Genomic DNA, 26,842 nt, shown 5'->3' on the forward strand with positions numbered 1-26,842 from the left:
CAACCGGTATGCCATTGGGGCCAGGGTGCTTACCTGAGTTAAGCTGTGTTATAACTGCCAATATTTCAGGGAGGGTGATTTCTTCCTCCAGGACCAACAGATGCTCTGGCGGGAGGGTTGGCACATTTATCGTGGCTAAGTAGGCTTCTATTAGGGGTGCTTCTGCTAGTGGGTATGCCCTGTATAAGGCTCATAGTATAGTGCAAATTCAACTTTCCTCTAATTTGTGTCAGAAACTTTGTTATTGCTACCCACTATGCTATGGAACCAGCCCCTCACTGCACCCTAGGAAGGCGTGATGTTTGACAGCTTTGTCGCTTGTGTCATGTAGACGGTATTGCTTTGTTTATGATTTATCATGTCGTTATGTGCCAGCGCTCGGTATTCTGTGCATAGGGATGCTATTTTGCAGTGGGTTTGGGGGTCCAAAACCTCCCCAAGGGTTCCCTTTAACTGCACCAAGAGGCATTCCAGACCCTCAAGTTCACTCCTGTCCCTCCTCTTTCTGTTTAGTGTCACATTCTGGGCTGCATCCCAGAGTACTGTTTTGTAGGCCTCCCAGAGTGTGACGCAGAGTCTACTGAATCTTTATTTTCTGTGACGTATAACTTTGTGTCAATCCGAAGCTTCTATGAAACCGCTTCGTCTCTTAGATCCCAGGCATTCAGCCTCCATCCCGAGCCTGGGCAATGGGGACTTTTCTTCAGGAAGAGCAAGAGCTATCAGAGAGGCCTCTGGACAGATAATCTGCCCTATCTATTCTATTAACCTCTCCTGCCAGGGCGAAGATATAGTCTATCCTAGGAAAAACCTGATGGGCTCCAGAAAAATAAGAGTATCTACGGTCTCCCGGGTGATGACGATGGCAAAGGTCCAGGCGTCCCAGCATGTTTGCAAAGCATGCCAGAGGTGTCTCCCTTGGGACACCATGGACTGGGGCTCGAGCAGTGCATAACAGGGAGCATAACATCATTAAAGTCTCCCCCCACGATGTGAAGGGAGGTGTCAGTCTCCAACAGTATCACCATAACGTTATACAGTGTGGGCTGTTGCAGTCATTGGGGGGGGGCATAAACACTAACAAGTATGATGTCCCTCCTTCTCCACATCCACTGCGGCATACGTCCTGTTAGGGTCTGTCCAAGCCTTCTGGACCGGAAAGGGGGCCTTTCAAGACAGAATTGCCAGCCCCTTGTAAGCCCAAGGTGATTCCAGCCTGGGACAATGTAGTGTAGGCCCCCATGGTTAAAACCGGCAATGGGACACCTGCAAAAGTGTCACGATTTTAGGCCTGACCCCCTGACTGCTCATCTCTGCCAGTGTTCTTTCTCTCGCCTGCATTGGCCTGAGCTGTGGTCTGTCCTCTAACCAATTCAAGGTCCTTTCTATTGAGCTGAAGAAGTGGGTCTTGTTTTTGCATATCACTTTTAATTTAGCTGGGAAGAACAGCATATATTTCATTTGCAGGTATCTGAGCTTGGCTTTACTGTATCAAATGTTCACCTCTGCTTCTGGAACTTTCAGGAGTACTCTGGGAATATCATAATGATAGCTGATTCATGTAAACTTTTTCCTGTTCTCCTCGTCTCTTGAAGGACCATGTCTTGGTCCTGGAAGAATAATCAATGGGCAATGATAGCACGCGGGGACCTCCTGACGGTGCTCGGGCTGCAAGCAATCTGTGCGCACGCTCTGTGACCAAACAGGTGGAGAAACTCTCAATCTTGAACGTAGATTGGAGTCACAGGAGGTCGACAATATTGGACCCTTCTACTCCCTCAGGGTAGCCTAATATCCTCATGTTGTTCTACCTTGCTCAATTCTTGTCCCATAGACTGCGTGATATCTTCCAATTATGATATTCTGCCTCTGTCACCCTCTATAACAGATTTCGGAGATCTTGTCACAGCAGAGACACTTCCAAGTGTACCACTTCAATCATGGCCATTCATGAGGGCTTGCATTCTCACGCAGTGCAGGTGCTGACTTCGGTTCTGGAGTGTTTTCCACCACTTTGGTGTATTTATCAGTTCTTCCTCAATGGGGAGGTTTCATTTTTTTGTCTTTCGCCACTGGGTTGCCACAGCCCGACTCTGTCCCATGTTTGAAAGATTGACAGTAGTGGCTGGAGATGTATGGGCTTGAGGCTGCCACCGTTTTTCTCCACAGCACCGACCAGTTTCTTATTGTGGTGGGATGTTGCGTCTCGTCAAACTCCACTCAGGCCTATCTAGGAGTGCTTGAGTCATGTCTCTCAGGAGACTCCTCACTCAACAGGGGCAACATATTGTAGCCAAAGCTGCTCCCCTTCTTTTATCCACAGGTTCAGGTTCTGTGCTTTGTTTTCCTGTCACTATCCACCTCTGGTTCTCCTCACTTATGTTCCAGGGAGAGCCTTCTTAGTGGGGATCTTCACCATCATTCCCCCCAAATCTTCACCCGACCACTATTCAGCACAGATATCTCATAAGTACATGTATCCAACAGTCATAATGATGGGGGGAGATGGCTGGAGGCAATACCGCAAAAGGGCAGTACTAAATCCTCTGTGGGCTTTATGGGTATCTTGGTGCCTGGGAGGCTGCTGTGGTTGCTGCTCACCAGGGATTGGGGGACGGAGCAGAAGCTGTTCTTGCAAACCCCCTGACGCCAAGTCCTGTTTCTCTGGGGAATGTAGTGTTTGCTGCTGGCCGCAAGTTTCTCTGTTCCCCCTACTACACTGGCGACAGTGTGTTTCAAATCTCCTGTTCATCCTGTCCAGATCTGTTTCTATGGCAGTCTGGGACTGTCTCTCTGCTTAGGGGCCGACTCGAGCTTTGGCCCTCACTGGTGGTTTCCCGTCTGCAACTGGGACTTTTTCACACTGAGCCCAGACCTCTCCAATACTACATTTATTGGGCCTCGGCCTCCCAGTGCCGATCTAGTGTCCCCTGGGGAGACCGCCTTCTCTGTAACTCTCCCTTTAACCAGCCGCGGAGGCCTCTAAGCTTAGGCGTTGACACACGCATCGACCAGTGGACCGCTCTCGCTGATCTTGTTTCGTGGCAGCAACCTGTCAGAACCAGATGCAGACCTCCCCAGGATTCCAGTTGTCTGGCTGCGGCTTAGGATCACCTCTCTTCGGCCCCACTGAGCCGCAGGTTGCGGCATCTGCCATTTTATACTGTCCTATCTCCTTGTTCCGGGCTGTTTCTGCTTCTCCAGAAATCGTCCCAGACTCTGAGAGACAAATTTAATTATTGTCCTAGTCACGGGATCAAGCAATAGTTGTATTGGGATTTGGTGGGGCTCTATGATGCTGGATCGGTGCAGGATCTATTTAGGTCCTTTACGGAGGTACAGGGACGTCTATTCCGCCATTTTGTTGGCCACACCCCATGTGTAGTAATTTAATTTAAGAGTAGCTCCTTGGGCTCAAATGAGGCAGGGCTACGTTCTGGAGCCCCTAAAGAGAAACTGCTCGTTGACATTTCGCTTTATTTGAATGTTCCAAGCCATCAAGCCTAAGAGGCATTAAAATAATTTTGCTGGCAAAAATATTCCAGTAGACAAGACTTCTGGCATTTGCAATAGTGTTCATTTTTGTTTTATTTTATTAAGTAATCTGATTTTCAGAGAACAATGGGTGCTTTAGGATAGTCTTCAGAGAAAGGAACAACAATGGTGGTAGGCCTGAACCCGTAGAACCCTGTGCTCTGCTCACTGCAAGTGACGGGCAGGTCAAAGTACTGGAATGATGGCTCCCCCAGTTCTCTCCTCTATGAGGGCAAAGTTGAGAGGGACCCTAAGCTCACAGTATGCATCCAGAGTGACAGCATATTCTTGGGTTCAGCTCCAGTCCCCTCCGCAGGTGATGGGTCACAATCGCTTCCCAGAGCAACATTCCATGCCAGTTGGACATATAGCTGAATTCCTGGTGTCAGGCCAATTTTAAAAAAGATGTCACCATGAATATTTATATTCATATAAAGTAAATAGGACAACCAGCCCTGTTTAGCTTCTGATGACATATATACCCCCTAAAATCAGCCAGAATAATCCACTATGTTTCATCCGGAGGGAGAGAACTACACGTCACGGGCCATAAAGGTTGGACAAGCATGTCTTTCTTGGGGACTGGCAGTCACAGCTGGATGTGTGTCCATGCCAACAAAGCCATCCAGACAGGAAGGCGGACTCTTTGGAATGTACCTGGAAGCCTGGTGATCTACCTTCTGCAAGCGCAAAAGTTGGAGAGAACAATACCTCTCTATACTGAGGTGGAAAGACTGACAATGCAGGTCTTTCACAGGGAAATCTAGAGTTCACAGGTTTCAAACACCCAGCATGAGATGCTCTGCATATTGCCATGTAAACTAATTGTCTTTCACGTTAGACCATCCAGAATTCAAACGTTTTCAATGTAGTTCTGTTTCACTAGGTACATTCCGAGGGAACCTCTTGCCATCACGTGGAAAGGCCATGTGCTCTTGAGATATGCCTCGACCACAGAGACTACTAAATTGATATGCTTTGCCCTAAAGCAGTATTTAGTGAGCAGCTGACTTTCAGTCTTTTACATTAATTACCATCACTTTGGTAGTAAAAGTAACTTAGTCTAGAGTTTTCTATTGCTACATTGTGGTAGCAGCCTGCCTCTCTTTTGATTGTTGGCCTCAAAGTCCCCTCCCTGCCAATTCTGTATTTTGTTGAGTATAAACTACTTTAAGTGCTATCTTAAGGTTGTCACTGCTTCTTTTATTTTAGGCAAGAAATTAACTAGTGATTAGAACTGGTTTGCCAGAGATTAAACTTTATACATGTTTTGAATCACTGACTTATTCATTCATACTTAGTGGGTTGGGGACCACAGTTCCATACCATCAGAAGTGCTCACTGGTCAGCTTTCCTTTGCTTGACTCCACAGCGCCACAGACATTAACCCATTCACCAAAGATGGCAATTGTGTGCCATCAGGCCAACACTTGGCTTGGGGTACATTTCAGTGCATGAGTGAGTTTGATGGTCCCTGGTGAGAGACTGTATTTAATTACTGCTTATTAGGCTGATTGGGGTAACTAAGAGAAAGCACGGTTCATGGCATTGTATACTGCCAGGACTATGCTAATTTCTATTGCTACAAGTAACTCTTTGGCCTCTACTTCATTCTATTGCCCTCTGGACGGCCTGACATGAGGCAAGGCACGATCAGCTCTACCCACAATCACTCAACACCACAGTAGGAATCCCTGTACAGCATACCACATTACCCTCGCTCAGGTAAGTCACCAACAGCAATAGCAGTAAGTTGAAACTTGTTACTCACCAACTTCGGCACAAATGCCCAAACCCCTACCAGACGTCTATATCTTGATATAATTAAAAAGGTTCAGTGCAATTCTGTTAAACACAATTTCATTTGACAGTGATATTGAGAAGTAGTACTATAGTAGACAGTGATTTCCCATGGAAACGTCTTCAAACAAGAACTGATCACTGCCAACACACAAATATGAACAGCTATCTTAGGTGCCAATTCTTCAGTTCATGCTTGTCCTCTTCAGCATGCCTCTACTTTGCTGTGGAACCAACATAAAATGTCAAAACAATTTCAGAAGTAAAAAGGGCTGTGACCTTCAAAATAATGTCTTACCAAGGAAATCCTAGAGTGTGTGCTTCAGTATAATTCAAATCATAGTTGCTGGAAGACACTTGAAGCTAAGGGAATCTATTTCTTGAGTATAATAAACTAAGTTTAACAAACCTGACTCACCCGTGTAAAGTTTCCCTCAAAGCTGTGAATGTCCAGGTGTGGCTTCTGAGCATAAACATATGCCTTAATTGAAAAAAGATCCTATAAAAGAGAAGAAATTTAAGAAATATGTGAAACACATTACATAAGCAACTCTTATATTAACTATATAAAGCCACATGAAAATCTCATAGTGAACCTCACACTCTTGTGCCCCAACCAGGACACTGTTTTTGAGATGCATACTGACCCACAATCAACTTCACAATTTATATGATTAATCAATTTACTTCATTTCATGGGAATAATAGATACCTCTTATAGTCTGCACTGCTTCCCGGTCGTACAAAGGCCATCCACATTACCTACACACCAACCGCAGGCAGTGTTCATCTTCCATGACATCCGATGGAAAACACTTCAGTCAACAAACATTAACATCTGCCTATGTTAATTGTATTGACATTGCACAATTCAAGCCCTTCTATGGTTCAAATGATCCAAAGCTGATCCCATTGCAATGCAGGCAAACAGCACTGCAATGGGATGAACTCTGGATTATTTGAACCTTGAAGTTTTGCCACTGAAATAAAGACTTGCTGATTGATTATGCAAAATTATGTATCACTTTGGTCCTGATTTAGATCTCTATGGATGAAATGCTGTGTCACAAACATGACAGATATCCCATTTGCTGAATTACGATCTCCATAGGATATATTGGGATCGTTATATGGCGGACGGGATATCTGTCAAATTTGTGACCGAATATTCCCCTCTGCTAAGATCTAAATCAGGCCCTATGAAACGGATCTTAGTGCCTTTCCCATCTCAACTCCCTCAGGTGGCCTAATAACTGGCTAAGTTTCAACCATGTTTTTTTATCACATGTGAAAAACCATGCTTCCAACCTACTAAAAGCCTTGTCTGGAGGGCGTGGCTTCGGGCGTCAAGAATGCTCCGGACCCCTCCGTCATCAGCCCACAGTAGCCACTAACATCCTGCTTCTTTATACATGGCTGGCTGTCCCTGATCAACCCAATACTTGGCCGAGGCTCGGATCGCCTCGAAGAGCGAGGTCTGAAGAAGACCGGAGACCCATGCTGGGCCAGACCCGGACCGACGGTAAAATGGCGCAGCGCCGCTGACGACCCGGTGCCCAGGCCTGCGCGGCTGGAGCGGATCGGGCGGCGGAGGGGGCCAAGACCGCGACCCACCCGGGCACTTGGGAAAGTGGCGCCCGGCCCGAGATGCGCCGGAGAATCGTGGCGGCGGTGGTCGCGGCTGGCCTCCTGGGCCTGGGGCCTGTCCGTGGGGCTGCCGCCTGGGGCTTCGGCGGCCCTCTGGGGCACGTGGGTGGCTCCCGTGTCCCGGGATGCCCGCTGTGGCCTCGGCACGCGGCCCTTGAAGAAATTGGGCCGTCCGGGATGAGAGGCTCCTGGTGACCGCGTGAATCGGGCCGAGTGGGCAGCGAGGCCTGTGCGACCAAGGAGCGGGGTGAGTCTGGGGCCCCGATTCAGAACTGAACTTAGTGCACGGGGCTGGGGACGATTCTCCGCCCCCTGTCTGCAAGAGATCTATCACCACTAGAAGAACCAAGATAACCCGACGTGGCGGTGAGAGTCAAAGGATCCAGTCTGAAACCTACCGAACCTGTACCAAGGGGCCCCCAACATAAAGGCAATCAGCGCGTGGGCGCAACTACGCAGCGGATTGAAGGCTCCCTCAGTGAGGCCAACCAAGAATAGCGGAACAGGCACAAACAACATGAAAACTAACGGGATACCATCAGGGGGAATGAGAGATGCCTGAGGCCCTGCAGCCTGTGACCGGGCGGACCTCGGATCCAGGTGCGACACCTATGTGGAAACAACGCTGTAGAGATAATCAGCTTTGAAACACTAACCAAGGCTCCCCCTCTAGGAGTCCTGTCTTTCGCCTTGGAGTGTTAACCGAAGGGTGCCCACGCTTTTGGAGGGCCTGAGACCCCGGTTGCGTGCACTGCCGCCGGTTTCGGCCCTCCAGTCACCATGGGCCAAGGCAGATCCACCAGGCAACCGCCAGCCTCCCAGCAGAGGATTGAAAAGTTCACTGCGCCAACGGTCTCCCGGACTGGAGGAGATACAGACCCCGGGACTCCCCCTCCGGATGGGGTACATGCAATCCTTCAAGCCATCCAGGCCTCTCAGCTGGCCGTAGAGACTAAGATCGGAGAAGTGCGCGAGGACATGGGACTAATAAGACAAGATCTGCGAAATGCAGTGGGCCGAATCACGGAGGTGGAGACCCGGGTGTCCCAAACGGAAGACGACCTAACGGAACTAAAGAATAAGGTGGCCCAGCTGCAAACTCGAACGGGCGAACTACACCGCTGTGCTGAGGACGCGGAGAACCACTCCAGACGTAACAATCTAACAATCTGCATTTGGTCAGGTTCCCAGAGGGAGCAGAAGAAAGCAAACCCTCCGAATTCCTAGAACAATGGATCAAATCATGGATACCAGAACCCCTTCCTCTCACCCATCGAGCGAGCACACAGAGCTCTGGCCCCGCGGCCCCCTCCAGGCGGACCCAGGAGGCCGATGATCGCCCGCTTCTTGAACTTTAAAGATCGCAACAGCATCCTCAGGGAAGCCAGGCGCTGCGCTGACCTCCACTGGAACAACCAAAAAATCATGATATTCCCAGATTACACCAGAGAGGTTCAGACCCGACACCGTTCGTACGAACACGTAAAGCAAAAACTCAAGGCGGTGCAGCTCTCATACATGCTCCACTTCCCGGCGCGCCTAAAGGTCCTGATGGGCGAGAAAGCATATTTTTTTGAAACGCCGTAGGTGGCCTGGGATTGGCTGACGGGGGGTGGGGGTAACCTGGAGAGGACCCCCTGGCCTCACGGGGGGTTCCCCGGACGGGGCCCTTTGCCCCGGAAGGACATCCGAGGAGGGCGAAGACGCACCAGGTCTCAACGGGGTAGGCAAGGGGACTCCAGAGGCCCACGCAACGGACCTGAAACACAGAATACCGACCAGCAAGAAGCCCAAGATCCTGCAGAAAACACTGGGACCAGAGACTGGACCTGTGCAGAAGAGAATGACCGCTTGAGCCAAACCCCCACAATTTGATGAAAGCGAAATGCATCCCCCTCGTGACCACATTATGGAGTGGGGTAACCAGTGAAACCATCCATGTGGGGCCCCGGATTAGGGACCCGCGCTCGTCACTTACGACTCTCTGACTGAGGTACATTATCACCTAAAGGGCACTAGCCATGCTCTACTAACTACTAATTGCAATTGATCCGTATCAAAGGAGGGGTCAGCCACTCCACACCACTGGCAGCCCACCTGGCTATGTTACCTTATTTGGGATATTGGGTCACAGATGCTTCGGGTTTGAAGTATGGGTTGGGTGGTTGTTGGGGGGAGGAAAAGTTCACTACAGGGTCAAATGGCTCTAGTTACATTTGGTCTTCGTTTGATTCCTTTAGAATGTTCGTTTACTTGAGGCGGCTGACACTAAGCCAAATTGCAGGCCCTCGACACTCTTTCACATTACTACTCTCCATGCAGCCCCCAGACTGATAAAAGTCCTTTCATGGAATGTAAATGGACTCCTAAACAAAATTAAAAGATCACCGGTGTTCGCCACTCTCCGCAGGTACGCCCCCTCAGTGTCTTTCCTACAAGAGACTCACCTACTCGGCACCAGGTACCCTATGCTAGTGCGGGGAGGGTACGACAGGGTTTACCACTCAGGGTTCTCAAACCCTTCCTATGGTGGTCACCGCCACCCACTCGGATTCACAGGGGTGGTTTGTGGCTGTGACTGGCTCCCTGCAAGGAACAACAGTTAACCTCATAAGAGTATATGCCCCCCCAGCTGCATTTGAAAACTTCTTACACTCACTTCGGGGAGTACTATCAGGACTCCCCCAAGGAATAACCCTAATAGGTGGAGACTTCAATTCGGTTCTTGACCCTTCAATAGACGTGTTGGGTTCTGTATCCATCTGCCGCTCTTCCCTCACGACGAATCTAAATGGGTGGGCAGAGAGCCTCAGCCTTTGCAAAGTCTGGAGAATCTGGCACCCCAGACTGAGACAGTACACACACACACACACCTCAGCGGCACATCAAACACCCGCCAGGATAGACCTGATGTTCATGCCAGCGTTGGACGCAACACGGGTCACTGGGGCAGAAATATTACCTCGTGGAGTCTCTGACCACGCACCACTACTAATTTGCCTGGGAGGCGCAGATCCAATACAACGCCCGATATGGCGTCTAAATGCATGGCACCTTCAGGACAATGACTATACCCAGGAAGTGCGGGACCATCTCACCCAATATTTTGAACAAAATGTTGGGTCTGTAAACTCCCCAGGCGTGGTGTGGGCTGCGTGCAAGGCTACACTGCGGGGACACGCTAGGCATCTCCTCCGTATACGCAAACGGGCGACTTGAGCGCTGGCACACGGCCTCTCTTTCACCCACTGCTCAAAGACAACTCACTTAGAGAGGAGACTAAAACACTTATTGCTGGAGACGGCGAAGCATCTCTGGCGAGCCTCAGCGGGCCAGGTCTATGGTTGGGGGGATAAAAATGAAAAACTCCTGGACTGGCTGGCCTTTCGGCCGCTGGCCAACAGAGTTATTGCTGAAATAATGAAGGACTCTGGAACTGTGGTCACGTCTCCAGGTGAGATTGCGAAGTGCTTTGCTGTCTATTATGCCCGTCTCTACATAGACCACTCCGACCTAAAGCTGAACAAGAGTGCACCCTCTTAGAAGACATTACTCTCCTTAAAATCTCATGTACAACCAGAGAAAATCTGGACGCCGCTTTAACTCTCAAGGAGATTAAAAATGTTATAACCAAACTAGCGTCAGGAAAAACACCTGGCCCGGACGGGTTCCCGGCGGAGCTGTACACCAAGTGTGGAGACATTCTAGGCCCACACCTGCTGAGCATGTATGAAGAAGCCCAAATAACTAATAGCTTCCCCCTGGCGATTGACCAAGCTACAATTGTCGTGATCCCGAAGACACAGCCCCAGTCGGTGCACTGCGCGGCGTATCGCCCCATCTCACTTCTAAATACTGAGATCAAGGTGCTTTCCACGATTCTCGCCACCAGACTGAAACAAGTGCTTCCTTCACTGATACACCCTGACCAATGTGGATTTATGCCCACCCGCAGCACAAGACCCTGCATAAGGCGTCTGCATGTAGTATTAGCCCACTGGAGGGATCTGACCCAGTCCCCCCTGGCCCTTCTCTTAATAGATTTTGAGAAGGCCTTTGACACCGTGGACTGGTCCTACTTGGAACGAGTCCTACGGGGCAATGGGTTCAGGCCCAAGTTCCGCGGTCTCGTGAGGCTCCTGTATTCCAATCTGACGGCTCGTGTCTTGGTAAATGGTGTGATATCAGACCAATTTCCCATTCGCCGGGGGACCCATCAGGGATGCCCGCTGTCCCCCCTGCTCTTCGCACTCGCAATAGAGCCCTTGGCAAAACTGCTGGAAGAGGACCCCCTGCGGGACCTGAGGATCGTGTGGCCTTGTACGCGGATGACGTGCTCATATACCTATCAAACCCCACCAGATGTGGGCCTCAATTCCTGCAACTCTTGAACCTATTTTCTGAAGCCTCTGGTCTGACACTAAACCCCAGTAAATCCTTGCTGGTTCCTCTGCATCCCTCACGGGAATGCATCGAGTGGCAGCAGCAGATCCCAATCAGGTACAATAGCTTTAAATACCTGGGAGCGCAGGTGTCCTTGCTGCCTGAGATGGCATGGGTGCAAAATGTTGCTTCGATGTCCCAAAGAATTAAAGAGGACCTCCAGCGATGGCAGACCTTACCCCTTAACCTACTTGGCCGAATAGCACTCTATAAGATGATGGTTCTCACCAGGCTCCTCTATCTTCTGCAAAACTACCCATACCCGATCCCTCGGAAATGGTTCAGAGAGATTGACACGATGGCGCGCCACTCCCTTTGGGGCAGTGCCCGCCCAAGGCTGGCTCTCACCACCTGCCAAAGGGACGTTTACGAAGGAGGTCTGGGAATGTCAAATATGTATTACTACTATCTCGCCATGCACCTACTAGTGAATAACGATTGGATGGGTGGGGGCTGGTCAGATCCAGCCTACCGACTGGAACGCCAAACATTGGGATATAATTATATCCTTGATATGGTATATGGGTGTCCAATTCCCCAGGCGATGCCTGAGGTAACTAGGGTGGTCCTACTGGGATGGCGGGAGGCCCAAAAGCAATCTGGTTGGTTGAACCGTCTCACCCAGCAAACCCCACTCTGGCGAGGCAGAATGTTGACAGAGACGTCGGCGCTGGAGGGTTTTCACAGTTGGGACACCATCAGTATCTCCCTACTCGGAGATGTTTGGGAGGGGTCACGGATACGCTCCTTCGAGGAGCTCCAACGACTCTTCTCTTTAAATAGAACTCAGTTTCACAGATACCTACAACTCCACCATGCGCTGTCAGTGCATATCCAGGGCGGTGAAACCATACCGGAACATAAGTCCTATGGAGGCAAAGGTGCTGATGGGAAGACTGGAGAAGGGGGGGGGGGGTCGCAGATATACTGCTCCTTGATAACAAACACTGCGTTGCCCCTGGAGGGCCCCTGGCGCAGGTGGGAGGGTTGGTTGGGCCCCGTGGGGGAGGAGGAATGGAGGGAGGCACTCAGGCCCCGCGGAACCTTACAATGACATCCCGTTTCAGACTGCTGCAGTCCTATTTTCTCCATGCGGCCTACCTCACACCACTCAGGCTACACAAAGCAGCAGACTTCTTCCACATGGTGTGGTCCTGTCCATCTATAGCATCTTATTGGAGGGCTGTGGTGGGAGAGATTTCGAAGATCCTGGGTAGCGAGATCGAACTGGCTCTGATAACACTCCTATTGGGGGCATTGGAAGATGTGGGGCTCAGGAGGGCAGACCGAACCTTCCTTGGTCTGGCATGCCTAGTGGCTAAGAGAGACATAATGACACACTGGAAGGCAGCTGAGGCACCAGCATTGGCCAAATGGCGACAAGGAATGGAATGGTGTGCACGACGTGAAAAACTGGTATACGAAGCCAGAGGTTGCCCAAAGAAATATTATAAGATATGGGGGAAGTGGGAGGCCGCAGGATATTCTTGAGCAATGAGCACCCTGTCGAATCTACCAGATCTGAGGGTGTCCCGTACACCGGGGGTGCCTCTTACAAGGAGCCTAGTACAAGTACAAGTATATGAATATATAAACTTATAGAACTCTTATACAATTTTTGTCTACAATGTTTTACAAAGCTGCAAGTGGAACTTTAACTGTAAATTGTTACTATTGCCCGCAGGGCTTGTTTGAACCAGGAAGAATGTTTGTCTCTAATGCTTCAATTTAATGCCTCTTATTGTTTATCTTTTTATGTGTGTTATTTTCCTTCTCCTGTCTTAAAAAACAATAAAGTTATTTATAATTTTTTTTAAAAAAGCCTTGTCTATGGTCTAGAGAATTTAGACACTGTCAAGATTGGACTGGAGTAACTCCTAACAGTTTATTATCCCTCACGTGATGGCTGAATCGCTTTTCCACTTGACTTTCATTTGGACTTGTGGCAGAATTTGATAATGGGGCATAAATAACAGTCTCTCTCAAGATGAAGTGACCTAGGGCATTCTCAACACCAGCTTCACTAACTGTGGAGTTTTTAAAAATGCAAGACAGACATATATGGTGGTTGCACTGACAGCACCTGGAGCTCATTGGCACTACTACGTGGAAGTAATAATGCAGAAGTCATTATTATGGTCTGTAACCTCAAAGAACAGCTTTGCATAGGTTTGAAAGGCGAGACCACTAAGAAGATGATAACCAGATTACGGTCTTACTGAGACATAACTAAAGCTGCAGAACCTTCACAAAATGCATAACAACTGGTGATAAACACAGCTTTTTAAAAAAATATATTTTTATTGATTGACATTTTCAGTACGAATACATATAGTACAATGGGCATTTTGTCTGAAAAGAATATAGACATTAATTCAGCCCTGCTGGTTGTACAAGTGATTTTGAGAGCTGGCATTTCTGGCTCAGCATATAAGATCTTACATTAGATACAATACAAGCTTCTCAACTGCGGTATGGTGTGCATGATACTGGCATAGTATGTAACCTTTAATCATCATGTTCTACTATTACTCTGGTTTGATTACAACTTAACTTCTTAAACTTAACCTAAATCTGGCATAGTCTATCTTTACTATGAGGGGTAAAGTATATGTATATGTACCCTTCTTTGACCACTGCTTTTGGTTATATCTTGGAATAGTGTATCGCATGTGTTTTTTTGAGTATTCGTGTCTATCATCTGGGGGGAGCATTTTAGGATTACGAATGTCAGATCGTTCGTTGTGTGTTTATATAGAGGCATCGCTATATAGTAATTTCAAACCCTTCTGTTCTACATATTGTAACAAAATTCTCTAATATTTCATCCCACTCATCAGCCAGTGGGTAATTTCTCATTCCTCTACTTTCTTCTCTTTTAAGAGCTGTACTTTCTGCCAGTCCAGCATCTCTGCACACCACTGTGACACCCGTGGGGGCGCTGTGGCTTTCCAGCTCTTGGTTAGTAAGCGTTTTGCTAGTATGAGTGCTAGATTTGTTAGTCGTGGGAGTGCTTTTCCCTTCTTTGCGCGTGGGAGCAAGCCCAGCAAGCAGGCCCACACTGTCAGGCTCATAGGAGCGCCTGTTACTTTTCCCAAAACATTCGTTATACTATTTCAATATTGGGCAATGGCCGGGCAGCTCCAGAGCATGTGTAATAGGTCTGCCTCCTCAGTGCCACATCTGGGGCAGCCTGGTGCTGCACCGTGATATAGCAAGTGTATCTTGTGCAGTGTGAAATATGCCCTGTGTAGAATAGCATACTGTATAAATTTAAATCTAGAATTACGTGGTATTTGACTAGGGTATTTCAGAATTGTCTCCCAATCATCCTCTGAAAGTTCTTTGCCGACATCTGTCTCCCATCTAGTCTTTAGTCGGGTTAGGGGCGGTGATAAATGAGCCTTCAACCCACGGTACAGCCATTTTATTAAATGTCTGCCATGCCCTACTGAGTAAGCAGCGTTTACAAGTTCATGCGTAGGGAGTTCCTTACAGTCTCGGGCCCAGTGGTTTTTAATATAATGCTGTATGGTGGCATGTAAAAGAAAGAGCGATGTAGTCAGGTTGTGTTTGTGTGTGAAATCTGTGTGTACTAATAGATGCTGGTCTTTGAAGAATGCCCCAACCGTGTCCACCCCTTCCTGTGACCACTTCTGTAGTTGTCGTTGGGACAGTGTACCTGTGTTTACTGGTAGTCCCAGAAGTGGAGTATTGGGGTAGTATGGGATTGTTTTAGTTGTATATTTGAGTGCTGTTTTCCAGTATTGCAAAGCTATTCGTAATAAGAGTGGTAGTTGCTTCGGGGCTTGAAAACCAGGACATAACAGGGAATGTATGTGACCTTTATCTAACATTTCCTGGGTGTACTCGATTTCTTGTAAATTTCTTACGGCTAGCCAGTATGCCAGCCATTGCAGTTGGCCTGCCAAACAATAGGCCTTAAAGTCAGGTGCGCCCATGTCTCCTTTCTCTGTTGGCATCTGCAGCTTGGCTAGGCCTCTACGGCATCTACCCCTCCCCCAGATCAGGTCGACCAGCATCGAGTTAAGGGTTTTGAAGTGTATTTCTGGGATTTTCACTGGTAGATTCATAAAATAATATAGCAAGCGGGGTAGCATTACCATCTTGGCCAGGGCGAGCTTACCTGCAACTGATATTGGTAGCGATGTCCAAAATTGTATCTGTGATCTAAGAGAAGCCATCGCTTTTAATAAATTACCTTCCATTAGATCTATTGGGGTGCGATAAATTTGTATGCCGAGGTATCGGAAAGTGCCTGAGGCTAATTGTAGATGTTTGTCACCGAATGTTATTCTATTTCTCGGATCTGGGCCAGTGAGGGAGAACGCCACTGATTTGTCAAAGTTTATAGCTAGTCCTGATAGTGGCATGAATGTTTGGAATATTTGTGCTATAGCATCTAGGTTCTGTCTTATATCTTTCACATATAAGATAATGTCGTCCGCATATAGTGATACTATGTGACTGGTCCCAGGTGTGCCTATTCCCCAGACTGTACAGTCTTGTCGTAGCTTGCAGGCTAGTGGTTCTATCGCCATAATGAACAGTAAGGGGGATAGTGGACATCCCTCCCTGGTGCCCCTTTGTACATGGTAGGTATCCGAGATGTTCTGACCAGTGCGCGCTCTTGCTGTCGGGGAGGCGTATAATAATCGAACCCAGCGTATGTAGTCGTGGGGGACGTTGAACCTCTCCAATACTTTAAACATATATTCCCAGCTCAGGGAGTCAAATACCTGTCTGAGATCTAGTGACAGGCATCCTGCATGTGGGTAATGACTCTTAGCAGCATCCATTACATGGTACAGTCGACGAATGTTCAGAGAAGTGCTACAGGACGGGACAAATCCACATTGGTCTGTGTGTATCAGGCTATCTATGTAATTAAGCAGTCGTTGCGCTAGCATTTTTGCTTATATTTTATATTCTGTACTTAACAGAGATAAGGGTCTGTAAGATGACATATCAGTTGCTGCTTTACCTGGTTTCAATAGTGAGGTGACTATTGCCTGTTTAGTTGTGTCTGGAAGAGCACCATGTTTTAGAGAGGAATAGTATAATTTTTCTAACTGTGGGGCAAGTTGTGAGCAGAAGAGGGAGTAAAATTCAGATGGTAAGCCATCTGAACCCAGTGCTTTATTTCGCGCCATGCTTTTAATTGTTTCCTTTATTTCTTCTTGTGTTATCTGCGCACTTAATTGCAGCTTGGCCTCCTCTGTTAGTGTTGGTAACTTAATGTCAGCTAGGAAGACATCTATCTCGGCTCGATTTGAAGTCGTAGGGTCGGTGATAAACACAGCTAACCAAGCACATGCAGAAAGGCCAGGAGTGCTGTCAATTAATCACTAATGGTGCCCAGGTTAAGGCCTGCAGGGGCAAAGACAGGAGAAACTCAGAACAAATGGACTGCAGTGGACCAACACAACTTTCCTTGCACCAGGCTACAAACTTTGCCAACATCCACAATAGATTGACTTTGTGGACAGAACGCAAGCAATCAAGATGATATTCACTACTTCCTCAAGCAGATTTAATCTGCTCAGCTATTTCTACTTAATCACAATGCTTAGAGGTGTAGGCTATAGAGGTTTAGTTGTAGAACCTTTTCCTTTTGTTAGAAAGCAGGTGCTTCAAAAGAGGTAGACAAAGTGGGGGCACAGGAGGTAAGAGTATCAGACCATCTGAGTTTAGTCCGGGGCTACCAGGATGAGCTGCATATGGTGCCTCCTGGCTTGCTTCAGAACCCAAGGACGCAGCAGCCAAGGTGGAAGCTCATAAAGGAGACCGGAGTCCCAAAGGAAGGTGAAATTGATCTCCTATTAACCTTAATGCGGAAACTCTATAGTGCAAACATTTCTATAATGAGTTTCCTTAGAAGTGGTGAAATAGTTAACTAAGGCATGATCCAATGGAAAAACATGCCTTGTACCACCTCCTTGTGCAGATGCCACTCCCGGTTGGTTAGATGAGGTCTACTGAGCTTGTCCGCCCTGGAATTCAGTGACCCATCCAGATGGCTGGCAGTAAGGGAATTCCCTGAAGGTGCAGCCAGTACCATAGCCTTAGTGCCTCTTGTCATAGTCGATGTGACCCCCCCACATCACCCTGTTTGCTGCAGTCCCACATGGTGGACATGCTGTCCATCAGGCCGTAGTGGGTACTTGAGTAATAGTCAGGTTAGGTGACTGACAAGAAATTAAACTCCCAGACAACTCCTTAAAATGTAATGGCACAAGTCTTCTTTTTATTTTCGTAGGGTTTTGCTTTTAAAGGTTTTCTTAACAGTTTATTCTAACTTAAATCATGTCCTTTGAATCTTTTCCCTCTTTGTCTCTTTCCTTTTTCTTCTAGTTGTCTTCTCCTCTGAGCCTTTCTTTTTAAATGTCCTGATTTCTTTCCTCTTCCCAGGTATAGCTCGGATCCCAATGTCGCCGTTCCCAAAGGATGGAAGAAAGTGAAAACAATGGACAGAAGGACGAGAGGTAAGTGGTTTATGTGTCTAATACCTTTCTTTATATCCTGGTGGCAGGGATGGGGAAGGAAAAAGTGAGGGTTGGTGCCTATTGGTGAACGCTTTTTGTTACTATTTGGTGCTGTAAAGAGTGTACTGGTGACAAGGTGCAGTCAAAGGGAGAGAAGAAAAGAAACAAAAATGTCTGTGAAATGCTTTTGGGTGTGCAGGTCAGACTGGTTATGGTAGTCCTCTAGTGTATAGGGGGATTTACAATGGGTTTATTTTTCTTCCGACCCTCCTCCCTCACTTTTCTTCCCCACCTCCCACTTCCCACTTCCTTCTTTGGAAGTACTTGGCTGGACCCAGTATGAAGGCACATACCTGCATTAGCCACGCCCCTCTTGGGACATGGCGAGTTGTTTCGTCTGTAGTTCGTATCTTTTCCTCCTTCATTGGTGTTTGGACTCCCTTGGGGGTTTCTTGCCCTGGTTCTTGGTCTTCTATACCGCCCACTCGTTTTGCGCTGTCATCCTCCTCTCTGGCGGCGGCTTCTGTATCTCCTTTGATGTCCTCCTTTGAACTCACGGCGTCTCCCGGACTTTTCCCGACATCATCTTCTCCACTCGCTGCATCTCCTCCGATCTCCCCTGCGCTCTCCTCTCCTCCTCTGTTTCTGCCGCACGTCGCCCCTTCTTCCGTGTGGACTTACGTGCATAGGCACGTAGCACTCTCCAGAGTGCCCCCAGGGCACTCTTCTGTCGGCCTAACCATGTATTGTAGGTGGGAACAGTGGCGGCCCTATTACATACGCTCCCCCGTGTAAAGGGCTGATTGAGTCTGGTCTCTACAGGATTTCTGGACACATAATCAGCAGTGATCAATTGTGATCCTGGGAGATGTTGAATCTGAAACATAAAGTTTGGAGCTCCATGAACCAACGCAATATCCTGGAGTTAGTATCTTTATTCCGGGCTAACCAAGTGAGAGGAGCATGGTCTGTAGTTAGTATAAAGTTGTGTCCCAGTAAGTAAAATTGTAAACTCTCAATGGCCCATTTGATTTTAGTAGTTTTCTACTTATATAGACAATGGGATGTGATACCTCGTTTTCGTCTTTTTGGGACAGAACCGCTCCTAATCCAACATCAGATGCATCTGTTTGCAAATAAAAAGGTTTTGTAAAATCTGGGCAAAGTAGTACATGTTTGGTTGTCAAATAGTTTTTTAGGGTTTGATAACTGCAGATTTGAGCTGTAGTCAGCCCCCTGAATTTATTAGGTTGCTCCTTTTTTAGAAGGTTAGTTAAGGGGGTTGCAACGGTGGAATAGTTGGGAAATAAAACAGCGATAATATCCAACCATCCCTAAAATACGATTGTACTCCTTTCTTTGTTTGAGGTGGTGTATTTTGGTGATAGCTTCGACTTTGTCAAGCTGAGGTCGTATTCGTCCTTTTTCTATATGATACCCGAGGTTGGAAATGGCAGTCAATCCTGCTTCTAATAAAATATGGAAAACATTAGAGATGGAGTAAATCTTGTTCCCATGTTTCACTATAAATGACAATCTCATCCAAATATGCTGCAGCATAACCCATGTGGGTTCTTAGGAGTCTGTCCATCGACCGCTGGAAAGTGGCAGGGGCTTCATGTAGACCGAATGGCAGTACAGTAAACTGATTTAACCCTGAGGAGGTAGAAAAAGCTGTTTTCTCCTTATCTAGGGAATTTAGTGGTATTTGCCAAAACCCCTTGATGAGGTCTAGGGTGCACAAATATGGTGCTTTGCCTAATTGTTCAATTAATTCATCTACTCTTAGTATTGGGTAAGTATCAAAATAGAGACAAGTTGTTTAGTTGTCTAAAGTCAATGCAGAAACTAACTGTTCCATTAGGTTTTGGGACTAAAACCACTAGGGGAACACCATGGACTTGTGGAGGACTCAATTATACCCATTTTTAGCATGTTCTGTACTTCCTGTTCAACCACTTTCCTACAGGCTTCGGGTATGAGATAGGGTTTTAAACGGACGACTTTCCCTTCTTTTGTGATAATCCTATGTTGTATCAAAGAGGTTTGCCCAGGTGTTAGTGAAAAAAGTCTCTGGTTTTCTTGTAATATCTCTAATAGTTGAGTTCGATATTTATTAGGTAGATCGGGACTAATGTGGTGGAGCCATTCAAACGAGTTATTGGGTTGGGGACCCAGTGTTAGCTCCAGTGGTTTTACATTATTTACAAGTAAAATGGTATCTACGGTTGGCGTTTCAGTATCATATTCTTCCCATTTTTTTAAATAAATTAAGTTGGTAGATTTGAGTTTTCTTCAGTGTTTCTGATATTTGTAGGCAGTAGGTAACGGGGTTTAATTTTTTGGAGTATTTTATATGGTCCTCACCATTTAGCCAATAATTTTCGGAGCTGGGCAAAAGGACTAAACCTTTATCCTCTTTTTTTTAGTTCCCTCAGGGTAGTACCTATGTTATAATGTTTTTTTTGTTTCTCTTGGACTTCTTGTAAGTGGATTCTGACATCATCCCATAACATTTGTATATGATCTTTTAGCTGTTGAGTATATTCTAGAATATCTTTACATTCTGTCTCTTTCTCCTCCCACTTCTCAGCGGCCATATCTAAAAGGGTTCGGGGTTGGTGACCAAAACCTAATTCAAATGGGCAATGCCCGGTTGAAGCCTGAACGTGAGTTTGTATGGTGCACAGAACTAAAGGTAACTTTTTTTCCCAATCTCTACCTGAGTCAGATATCGTCTTCTTTAATAGTGTTCTGATGGTACGATTGTACCTTTCTACCAACCAATCTGTCTGTGGATGATAGAGGTGCAAATGTGTTTCACCCCTAGTATTTGACATATTTGGGACATTAGGCGAGACATAAACGGAGTACCTTGATCTGTCAACAATTCTTTTGCAAATCCTTCCAGAGATGAAAAAAACAATCATGGCATGCCCAAAACTCTTGGTTGTCATACTGTTAAAACGGAAGGCTTCTGGATATCGTGTTGCATAATCTACAAGAGCAAGAATGTACATATATCCTCAAGATAAAGGGGTTAAAGGTCCCACAAGATCCATACCAACCCTGGAAAAAGGGACATCAATAACCGGTAAAGGGTAGAGGGGAGCTCTCCGGGCCGTTCCCGGGTTCACGACTTGACACTTTGGGCATGGTGCACAGAATTTATGTATATCTGAAAAAAACCCAGGCCAATAGAAACGCCAGAGAAGGTATTCCTCAGTTTCTTCTCTCCCATAATGTCTTCCCCCTACCTTCCCATGTGCTAAATGCAGTACCTGTACGCGGTATGGGTTGGGCACCACTAATTGGGTTTTCTCTCTGTTGTCATGTTTCACAATCCTATACAGTAGACCGTTCTGAGTAATGAAATATGGACCCACCAGCCCTGTTCTTTTGGTAACTGCATAGGCCCAAGCATTTTGTAATGCGGGATCATCTCTTTGACTGACCTGGAAAGGTGGTAGTGTTAGCAAAACAGGCTTCTCTGTCGGGGTTAAAGGAAAAGAACCAGAGCTGTTAGTCATACGTAAAAACGTTTTTTGTTTTCTTTTGTGCTGTCTGCTTAATTGTATTTTTCCCTTACCAGGGCTAATGGAGGTCTGAGCAAATGGAGCTTCCTCCAGCCACAAGTCGTTATTATGTCTTCTACGTATGCTGTCTAATAACTCAGGGAAATCAACACAGTCAGTTCCTATAATTATATCTTTAACCAGATGGGGTATTAGCCCCACTACAAGGGGTTCTTCCCGTCCCCTTCTCTGTATACAGATTTCAGCCATTGGGTAGTACCTCATGTCCCCATGGATACAGCAAATGGATGCTGATTCCTCTTGCCTCCCTTACTCCTTTGTTAATACTTCACCTTTAATCACTGACTGACTACACCCTGAGTCAACCAACACCTTGGTGGACTTATTATTCACTAACATTTCCTTAGTATATTGAAACGCTTCGGGCTGTACATAGTACCCTGCCTTTGGTAATTCCTATTTCCACTGGCTCAGGCTTGGTTAGTTTGTGGGGACAATTATGGGCAATATGTCCCCACTCTGCACAATGATAACATTGGGGTGTTTGATTAGGTTCCTTATCTGGTAATCGAGAAAAAGGACCGTCCTCTGGATTTCTCATCGGTTGTGGTCTGGAAGAGAAAACAGCTGATCTTCCTCCTAGGGTCTGTCCTTTTTGAGGAGCTATTCTGAAAACAGGAGCTTGGTGAAAAGCACATGCTAAGTCAATGGCTCATGTCGTGCTGACATGAGGATGTTGTTTAGTCCAGTTGCAAGTTTGTAGGGTTAGGGCTTCCAAGAACTGTTCTAGTAAGATTATCTGTATTACTTTTTCCCTGTTAGTACCGATTGGACTTAACCATTTTAACCCTCTTTAAACTTTTGTAGTACAGAACTGGGTACATTGGGATGAAACCGGGTGGTGGCTATAATTTATCATTTTTGGTGAGCCGTTTCATGGACCAACAGATTGTCTGCAATTATCGTAGCCTGACTTTTTAACACATTTTGTAAAGTTTCTCTGTCATTTCGGGCCTCTCATAGCTGTTCTTCCCAGACTATCTGTAATGTCTTTGCCCTTCGGGAAAGTTGGTAAATCATGTATTCCAGGGAGGGTTTTTCCTCAATATTCCCTGTTTTTTTGTTAAGGGAATATATCACACTTCTGACACCAATATGTGGTGGGTACTTGAGTACTGGTCAGGTTAGGAGACTGACAAGAAATTAAACTCCTAGACAACTCCTTAAAATGTAATGGTACAACAAGTTTTCTTTTTATTTTCTTAGGGTTTTGCTTTGAAAGGTTCTCTTAACAGTTTAATCTAACTTAAATCATGTCCTTTGGATCATTTCCTCTTTGTCTCTTTCCTCTTTCTTCTAGTTGTCTTCTCCTCTGAGTTTTTCTTTGTAAATGTCCTGATTTCTTTCCTCTTCCCAGGTATAGCTCGGATCCCGATGTCACCGTTCCCAAAGGATGGAAGGGAGTGAAAACAACGGACAGAAGGACAAGAGGTAAGTGGTTTATGTGTCTAATACTTTTCTTTGTATCCTGGCAGGGTTGGGGGTGAGGGGGAGGAAAAAGTGAGGGATGGTGCCTATTGGTGAACCCTTTTTGTTACTATTTGGTGCTGTAAGGAGTGTACTGGTGACAAGATGCAGTCAAAGGGAGAGAAGAAAAGAAACAAAAATGTCTGTGACCTGCTTTTGGGTGTTCAGGTCAGACTGGTTATGGCAGTCCTCTAATGTTTAGGGGGATTTACAATGGGTTTATTTTTCTTCCCACCCTCCTCCCTCACTTGTCTTCCCCACCTCCCACTTCCTTCTTTGGAAGTATGTGGCTGGACCCAGTATGAAGGCATGTACCTGCATTAGCCACGTCCCTCAAGGGATTGTTTCATCTGTAGTTCATATCTTTTCCTCCTTCGTTGGTGTTTGGATTCCCTTGGGGGTTTCTTGCCTTGCTTCTTGTTTTCTATACCGCCCACTAGTCTTTGCTGTCGTCGTCTTCTCTGGCGGCGGCTTCTGATTCTCCTTTAACGTCCTCCTCTGCACTTGCGACATCTCCCGGACTTTTCCCGACGTCTTCTTCACTCACGGCGTCTCCTCCGATCTCCCCGTCGTTATCCTCGCCTCCTCTCTTTCTGCCGCATGTCGCCCCTTCTTCCGGGAGAACGTAAGTGCGTAGGCATGTAGCACTCTCCAGAGTGCCCCTTGGGCACCCTTCTGTCAGCCCAACCACTGTATTATAAGAGGGAAAGGTGGATGCCCTGTCACACAGACCTTGCACAGGGCTACCCTTGATGGATGGCAGAAAGGCCAAGAGAGTCAGCCAAGTGGTACATAGCTCCACAACACTGAAGTGCTGCCTCTGCTTCAGGGAGGCCAGAGGACTCTTGTTGGGACAGGAATGTCTTTTGCATGGTCTATAGTCATTTTCCTCTGCAATGAGTTTAGACTGCGAGTATCTGGTACTTTTGTTTTAATAAATTTTGGCCTTAGCCCCACACTAATCTAGTGTATGCAGAGGTCTATGTGTGTTCTGTGACATGAGCGAGGTCCTTGACCTGTATCGTCCCTTGGAAGGGCGCACAAATATGCACTCATTTTAGTGGCAGATGACTACTGTCTATGTCATGGGTTTAGCTTATAGAGCAGTGGTGGCAGCAAACAGTGTTTTGTGCTTCCATAGATGTGACCAGATCTTTTTATCTGTGTCACAAGAGCGGACGCTTACTGGTCCACTTGTGGTAAAGTTCATTCTCTAAGAGGTAACCCAGATCCTAGCACTGAGATACTCAGTGTACTTTGTATCATGTTTGTAGTCTGTGTGGTACATGCATTGTATGTGTATAAAATCCAGAGTACTGGAAGCCTAAGGGTTCCATTTGGAGTTCCCTGACATGTTCCTATGCCCAAGATGGAGGTACAACTGCTTTCCCAGACAGTGGAAGTGTATTGCCAACATTTCTGAAGCTGGGGGAAATAGACAGACACTGAAGTGGGGACACAGGAGGCAAAGCTCCTTTAGCAATATTAATAGGCTTTTTGCTGCTGATTAGTCTTTCCACAGAACTCCATTTGGCAGATTGTGAGGCAGAAGGATGGAACTGTAGTCTTGGTTGTTAATGTGAAAGGAACCCCTTTTAAGTGATGCCAGCCTTTTGTCTCTTCCATGATCACTGATCAGTGTGACTGTTGATAGCCAGTCACAGCTCTTTGTGCTTCTGTTGTGGGTGTTCCACACTGGATACTACCCTGCTATGAGAAGCATCACTCTACACAAAGGCTGTGCCTGGAGAGCACCCAGGAAATAACACAGGAAAGGAACAACATCAAACCTTTTTTAGAAGTGCTGACAGTGAATCAACATTTCCTGTTTGCTTTGACTCTATAGAAGTCGGAGTCACTGACAAGCATGTTGTTTCAGTTCCAGGTTCTCTTTGACCAAGTAAGGGAGTACTACAAAGAGTACATGGGGGACTGCTGTGCACCCTGAGCTGGTACCTACCTGACAACCAGCTTCCCAAAGGTGAGGGGACCTGAAGCCTTGCCTCGATGGAATAAGTTGTTCCTCTGACCTCAAGCCCCTTAAAGTCAGTAAGTCTGCTGAGAGAAGGAAGAAGCCTGCCAGCCTTGCAGGAGGAGTGACTGTCTAGGGAGTGTCAGAAGCAGCTTGATCCCCAGTGTAGTGTGGGTCCACCAGAAGAAGGAAAACTGTGGAGAGTGATCTGAGTGTCACAAGAAACAGTGGCATGCTTTTTCTGACTTCCAGCCTGGAATCACAGCCAACAATTGCCACAGATATGGACTGATTGATTGATTATCTTTATTTTGATTATAAAAATATAAACATAAGAGCATAAAAAAATAAAACCATTGTAACATTCTATTAAGAAATCACATGCATCAGCATAAGATGTCCCATCCACATGGAAAATCAATACGTGGATCATATAAATACATAAAAACCACAAACAGTTTAAAAATTCATAATCATGTTCCAAAACAAGACACTTTTTTAAAAAACAACACACCCCGAAGGCCACAGCCTCATCACCCAATAAGTGCAGATGAAGAAATGCAGGTCGACGTTGATAAAAACCCATGGCCTTGAGAATGGGCAACAAAAACCTCCATAGGGCAATAGTATAAAATTCACAGAAAAGGATCAGTTGTTCCAAAGTCTGCAGGGAACGGTTATAACATGACTAACCGCTATAGAGGATGTAGCAAACTGCCCAGGTGGAAAACAAAGATATGACCTGATGGAGCCCATTCAAAACTGCCTATGAAGCGATCTCCTCAAAGGCCGCCTGACCTCAGAGAGTTAAGTTTACATAACAAAAGAGGTATTCAAAGACAGAAATACTAATGGGGCAGAGCGGCTCTGAACCAAATTCACTCTATGTTCCTTTGCGTGAGAAAAAATATATATCCTTAGCGCTCTTACCTTCCCTTTTACAGAGCTGGTGCAGAGTGGGAAATACTTGAGGCCTCCCCAGAAACTCAGCAACACTCCTAATATAATTCAACCATGGAATTCTAAGGCCCAGGTCACAGCCCAAGCAGTCCTCTATCACATCCCTGTTGAAATGCTGTTGACTCTCCACACCATACTGCCACCAACAGAAGTAGCAGGGCAATTGAGGCATGGTCCTCGACCTAATCTGAAGCACAAAATTGGTGGCTGCAGCAGGACCTAACTTCTAGCAACCGTTTACAAAAACAGTTTTCCTCCCGCTGAATACTAAAACAATTCCCCCAAATTGCTGCACCGTATAACAGCATGGGTCGGCACTTAATTTTGTGGATCTGCAACAGGGGCTCAACAGGTTTGCTGTCCACAGCAGCAGCAAATCTAAAAAGGGAACAACAGCCTTGATTAAATTGAGGACAGCGGTTAGCAAGACCAGGGGACCAATTATTAAGCTGAATAAATATGACCCCTAAATAAGGAAAGGAAGCAACCCTTGCAATAGGTTTCTCTTTAACTGAAAGGTGCCTTGGCTTAGCTGATCGTTTCCCGCAAACCATATAATATGTTTTCCCAACTTTCGTATCAAGTTCAAAGTTATCCATGAACTCCATGAAAAGATCAACAAAACATTTAAGCGTATAAGGGGTGCGGGAAAGGTAGACATAAAAAATGGTACTGGTGACGATTTAATTTTCAGCAAATCTCTCCCGCTTCCCAGCCAAAAAAGAACTGAGCCCATTAATGTAAGGCAGGACGAGAATTGGCGCTAATACACAACCCTGGCAAACCTCCATTGGAATGGAAAAGGAATCTGTGTATTCCTCACCCTGCCCATATCTAACACACGTGCTAACATTACAATGGAGGCCCCGCAAAAAATCTACTAATGGTTGCAGAAGACCAAGAGTGGCCAAAATACC

General features: G+C 46.5%; 1 protein-coding gene across 2 annotated transcripts in view; it reads right to left on the reverse strand.

The window, feature by feature from the left end:
* ATP9B (ATPase phospholipid transporting 9B (putative)) overlaps positions 1-26,842 on the reverse strand; it is a 2,250,419-nt gene that overhangs the window by 1,283,052 nt on the left and 940,525 nt on the right. For both annotated transcript variants that reach the window (XM_069219789.1, XM_069219790.1), the window contains exon 9: positions 5,753-5,833. In XM_069219789.1, the coding sequence (XP_069075890.1) occupies positions 5,753-5,833 (81 nt within the window). The remainder of the gene's footprint in view (positions 1-5,752; positions 5,834-26,842) is intronic.

This window comes from Pleurodeles waltl, chromosome 2_2 (assembly GCF_031143425.1).
Source record: "Pleurodeles waltl isolate 20211129_DDA chromosome 2_2, aPleWal1.hap1.20221129, whole genome shotgun sequence".
Lineage (NCBI taxonomy): Eukaryota > Metazoa > Chordata > Amphibia > Caudata > Salamandridae > Pleurodeles > Pleurodeles waltl.